Below are 6000 nucleotides of genomic sequence, written 5' to 3' on the forward strand. Positions count from 1 at the left end.
TTTTATTTACCATAGGTGACCATGGGAATGGCTGTTTGCATGTTGGAAATATGTATCCAATCAGAAAAAGTTCTGGTTTTTAATATTTATAACTTTCCTTTTTCTGAATGCAAGTGGCATACCATGAATATAAGCAGAAGTGAATATGAAAGAAGAAATCATCGTATTTCATCGCATAGTTTACACACTTCTTATCCCTTTTTTATGTCAAAAAAGGGAGGTGCAACTATTACATAATGAAAAAATTGCCTTTGAATCTCCAGTGTGTTTTTAAAAACAAACAAACAAAGAGGAGGGCTGATCCAGCTCCAGCCTCAAACAAACAGCTCTGTTTCTGGGGGTTTTTTTTTCTAATTGCCTTGTTTTCAGAGAAAGAAGGAATGAAAAGGGAATTAGCCCCAAATGGTTCTGCATCAATTATGCGAGGAATCCCAAAATACTAATTTTGCCACCTACAAAATAGGGGTGTGACTATTACGCGGTGGTAACTATTATGTGATGAAATACGGTATATTGCATAAAGGTATTCCAGGTTACAATACAGTATCAAGTAATTCAGAAAGGACAATCTAAGTGTATTCAATCTTTAGTAATGTCTGTTTAGTAAACAAAGAAGTAGGGGTATAGGTATGGTGTATGAGACATCTGTATTGTATATGACAAGTACAATCTATCAGGAAATTCTTCAACACCTCCCCCCCCCCCCGCGTCTGAAATCAATGAGTATTTCCACTGTAAAAGACTTGTGTGTACTATAATTTTAAATGGTAAATAACCTTAAGTTGATCTTTGTGCTTACGTGTTGAAGAAACAGAAAAGGAAAAAGGAAAAATAATATTAATGAAAAAAAAATCTAATGGCAAATTCAATAGTGTTTTCTTTTCTTCTACAGATAATCCTGAAATAGTCAACCGGATTGGACTGGAATGTCAAGAGGCCTCATTGAGAACAGCAAAGCATTGTTACTGTACATACTACCCTGTCTCTTCCTCAATAGAATTGCCACAAACTGCATGCTGAGTAAAGAGTTTGTTCGTCTGGACAAATCACAAACACAAAGAGCTAGTGCTGCTATATCATATATGAATATTACATATGGTATGCTTAGTATACTCTAAAAACTAATCTAGTTAACTACCTGATGCCAGCTGTGATGGTTCAAGACATAAAAGGGTAACGTTTTAGTTTTAAAAGTTTTATACAACACCGTTTACTTCTTAGAAATGCCGTCTGACCACCATAATTATAGCTAATGTAATTAGTCCTATTCATATATTATTGTAGGGTTCACAACTTTATGGATCTTTCAATGTTAGCAATAAGTGATGTACATTGGCCACTAAGCCCAGGATCCAAAGAGCCACATGATTAGTCCCACATGGACAAGGTCACATTGGATGCGTATTTGTCAAACGTATTTGTCACCTACTTTGCATGCTGAATTATTTTCTGAAAAGGTGGAGAGTTTCAAAAGTAGTTTGTGACAGCACAAAAGAGTTCTTGGCTCGAACCAAAACGGCAGATGCAAGAACTTGAGTGTGTCATGGTGGCTCTTTGGATCTTGGCCAATACATATGAACTGCAGATTTGACTTTTAACCCTTTTGACAATTTTGTACTCTCTTAAAAAATTCACTTCTCTACCGGGCAGTTAATGCCAAGACAAAAGAGGTGTTGCAAAAATAGAAACCGGTATTCCTGCACCTAACCCCCCCGCAAAGTCCCAAATAGAGGATCCAAGGTAAAGCACAAAAGCAGAGATGCACCTGAGCTGATTTTGGACACGTACGAAGAATTTGTACCAGAATCATGGCATTCTAGAATTAAATTGAACCTTTGCACGGTATGACTTTCATACCCCTAACAAAGTCTTGACTATGTTATTTTACAAAGAGAGAGAATATTTTTTAAAAGAAGCCTTTGCAGAAGTGCCTAAATTTTGCCACACCAGACTTGAAACTAAGTGACACTGCAGTCTATCATTGAAAATACAAGCGGTTAAGCTTTCAGATTTGCAATCAGGTTACCAAAAAGAGCTTGCTCTGAAGTAGCTTCTTCCCAATTAAAGAAATGAGGCTGTAGGTGAAAAGATTAGCATGATATTCTGATTTAACTCAAGCTGAATTCAGTCGTTGTGAAAACTGATAAGTGACTTTAATTTAAATGATTAGAAAAATATGAAACGGGATGTAGAGAGAGTTTCATTTTAATCCATTGTTATTGCTGCCGTATTTTTAAAATCAGGTTAAAGACGTTGTAACCGGATTACAGCACAGAGAAAGAAACTAGTTCTTTTAACTTTTTCTTTTAAAAGCTTATTTTATGTCACAGAAATAAAAAGATATCTTTAATACAACTATATACATATTATATATACACATACATATATATGGACAAAACAGATTTTAATGTTTACTTTTTTAAATACTGTGTTGATTTACAAAGTAATTATATACATTTGATTAATGTAGGAGGTTTGTTTTTAAAATTTGTTTCCTACACTATTGTACCAAATATGTCACATTTCACATTTTATATGTTGCACACAGATCACATAAGTACATGGTTTTTAAATTATTGTTTATAAAACAAAAAAGCAGCTGTCCTATGGAAATATGTATAATTTAAACATCTGGGGGTTTTTTCCATGTGAACATGATAAATGATTGCAGTATTTTAACTTAGCGTTTCAGATTGATTCTAAAATCTTTAGCTTTGGCAGCACTGCTTATTCTGAGAGAACAGAAGCACTAATTGATTTTTTTTGTTAATGAAATTATTTTTCAGTGTTACTCTTGTTTTTCAAAGGTCTCATCTGTTTATATTAAAACACTAGCTTCGATCACCTAAAGGGGAGAACACTCTACCCCCAAACTGATGGTAAACACAGTGTTTGTAATCTTACATTTGTTTTATTTTGTGAGGAATATGTATCTTTTTTAATTTTACTTGTAAATTTTCTGAATCATTATAACTAGATCGGTAACCTGGCCATTTACTGACATCTGTAGTTGTTGGGGTTTTATTTTTAAATGATCCATTTAAACATTTGATAGTTTATTGGACAACACTAAATGGCAATTTATATATGTTGTTGAAATATTTAAACTGTAGAAAGAATATTTTAGTGCACCTATTATGTTTAAGCAATTATTTCATTAGAATCACTCCGATGTTATTTTCTTTTTATTAATGATCAAATTTTCATTACCTATCTGAGTTTTCCTCCTGGAAAAAGAGAGAGAGAGAAAGAGCACGTATTTTTGAAAAAGAGAGTTTTGATGTACTGTTCTGTTCCTATGTTTTGAAAATAATTATGTCGATCCGTATGCTCTTTGTTTCAGGATAGTGTTGTTGGTTTTAATGGAACTAAACTGGAATAAATGGTGTGAGCATCACAGTTTACGAGCACGAGTCACAGAGATTGTACAGGCAGAAAAAGCCGAACCTGCTGAAAGGCAGGCCACACAGGCCACTCTTGAATGTAGCTGCCCTGGCTGAAACCATTACCTGCTTCCTTGGGGTTTATCACTAACACCGTAGCACGCTAATCTCTGCCACATGTCAGCAGCTTCCCTGTTTGCAGGCCTTTCTAGACTTTCTTCGCTGCACTGCTGAATCCCGCTTTGTCCGTGCTTCAGCCAGCTCTCTGCTCTCCACTCTGTGTTCCTTCTTTCCTGCCCAGCCCTGATATCCTTTCCTTCAAACAGGGCACATATAAATAGTCACTTGGATCAGTCTCTTGAATCAGCCGTTTTGGCATCTAAATTAAACACGCTGCTTGATCTTTCTAGTTTGTTTGCTTGCCTCACTTGATTGTCCTGGCCTCCTCCTTTGGCCTGAATCCCAAAGCTGATTCTTTGCTTTTATCAGAATGTATCTATCTGCCGAACGAACAGGGTGAACCTGTATGCCAGTTCTAATTTGCCCCCGCAAAAGACAGCCTGTCCCTATTCATTCCAGCAAGGCTGTCTAGAATAGAAGTTTTGCAAATACAGACTTGCGCCTATTCATCTTCAGGCAAGCTGTCTTGGAAAGAGCAAAACTGTACTACCCGGTTCCCATCTCGCTCTGTCCGTGCTCGGCCGCACTTTGTTTAATCTCTGTGCCTCTTGCTTCAAATCTGTAATAATATTGACAAATTAATTAGCGTAAATATAAAATAATGAGTACATGGTTTTTTATTTATTAAAGAGTAATTTTGTAGAGTACATTGAATTTGGGGAAAATCTAAAACTATTTTTCTGTATAAATATTATTTGCCAAAACTTCATTTATATTTTGGGAAAAAGAGTGTCTAATGATGGTAAATGGAGCTTGTATTGGTTTTATTTTTATTTTTTAAATATCTCCCTTGACACAACCATGAAATGGGACAATATAGTCAGCAAATACAGAGGCTGGGACATAATTTCAAGTTACTTGAGATGTCTCTGCATTTTCTATAAGAGCACTTCACCAAAATACCTTAATTTGCCCATAAAAAATGATCAGTGGCGACATTTACACTGCATACTTTCGCTAACAGTTAAATAAGCCCCTTCTGTTATTCTATGTACTGTAACTATTTAGCAGCCTGTTTAAATACCCATTTATGAGTTTGTTGAGATATTATTTAATTACCCAATGTGCAACCATGGAAATAAAAAGAAGCATCTTAAAATGTTTCTAGTGCCTTGGTGTTATTTCTTTTGTCGTGACATATTGGGAAGCACAGTGTTTGCAACAACAAAAAGTGGAAAGGCGAGCTTTACATTTAAAAAAATGTGTGGAATAAAGGGTGTAGGAATTTGGAGAGAATTTGACAGAGAAGACTGAAGTCCTTGTCCCCCAATTTCATGGCATTGAGCCATGACAGTTAAAGTGGTGTCAAAATGCATTAATTCTATAGTGTAAATGCACCTCAAGATGGAACTCTGCGACTGATTACCATTTCTTTCTTGCTGTGTCCTGGCAACAGAGCCAAAGATGAGAGTTGAAACTGGGCTGAGAGGCCAAGTCTGGAACAGTGAGCAACCCACACTATTCACGAACGTTATATTTTTGGTTCAGTACAATTGCTTTCTAAATTTAATATTAGGATTGCCGTTAATCCTCCCTATACCCACGCAAAGACTTTTAAAAGCATGCTGGGATCTGTGCCTTGCATGCTATGTTCTCCTTCTACAACTGCAGGTGATTTCTGACATTTTAGCCTAGTTCTAATGCCAGCTATTTTGGTCCAGTTCTAAAACTGGTAAACCTGTGTCTTGGTTGTGGAACTTCAGATTAAAGGTCGAATTCACATAACGCAAGTCCTTACTTTCCTAGGTAACCAGCTAAACTTTGAAGGAAACGACAGTTGCATTAGCATCAAGAAGCTGATCTAGATTTTTCTGTTCTTTCACACCACACTAGATACAAGCTCTAATTCCTCTTCATCTGATAAGGTTCTGTCCTATGGAAATCTGGGATTAGCAGTTTAAGTAGGGGCAGTTAAAATTCTCAGCCAGAGAGTTCTAGTTCTCCTTAAACTACAAACCCCAGGTATCAATGGGAGACAGCCATGATAGAAAGTAGAATCATAGCATTATAACTGCATAGCACGAAGGGTACCAAAGTTTACAGCAGACCGTTGAAGCATCATTGTAAGCTCTGCCTGAGCTAGGGATGGGGAACCACTGAGTCTGCAAACCAAGAAGTGGAAAAAGAATTGTTGTGCTACTTTTTGGAGAGGAAAAGTCATAAAACTGATTTAACGTATATTCACCAATGGCTGTGTCTCTCACTAAGCAGTAAGTTCCCTAAAATACAACACCACTCAGCCAAGTGAGGAACACAGCTAAGAGTGTACTAGGACAATGTGACGGACAAGGGAGAAACACAGGGAATCTTAACTTCATCCACTGTTCTGACCTCTAGATCAGTGACTTAAAGACAGCTATGCTCATGCTCCTAACTTTTTGCTAGAGTGGATGAGGAGGCCCCAGTAAGAAGCTGCCCTGCCTTCTAGTTTGCAAGT

The 6000-nt window shown here is 36.7% G+C and overlaps 1 protein-coding gene across 9 annotated transcripts in view; it reads left to right on the forward strand.

Annotated features, from left to right (window-relative positions):
• MBNL2 (muscleblind like splicing regulator 2) overlaps positions 1 to 4666 on the forward strand; it is an 87895-nt gene extending 83229 nt beyond the window's left edge. For 6 of the 9 annotated variants that reach the window (XM_060769473.2, XM_060769475.2, XM_060769479.2 and 3 more), the window contains one exon: positions 893 to 1007. In XM_060769473.2, coding sequence (XP_060625456.1) covers positions 893 to 907 — 15 coding nt within the window. In that variant the 3' untranslated portion in view covers positions 908 to 1007. Of the gene's footprint in view, positions 1 to 892 lie in introns of all 9 variants that reach the window. The other 3 variants (XM_060769474.2, XM_060769478.2, XM_060769482.2) reach the window with 1 other exon arrangement.
• The last annotated feature ends 1334 nt before the right edge of the window (positions 4667 to 6000 follow it).

This window comes from Anolis sagrei, chromosome 3 (assembly GCF_037176765.1).
Source record: "Anolis sagrei isolate rAnoSag1 chromosome 3, rAnoSag1.mat, whole genome shotgun sequence".
In the NCBI taxonomy this organism is placed as follows: domain Eukaryota; kingdom Metazoa; phylum Chordata; class Lepidosauria; order Squamata; family Dactyloidae; genus Anolis; species Anolis sagrei.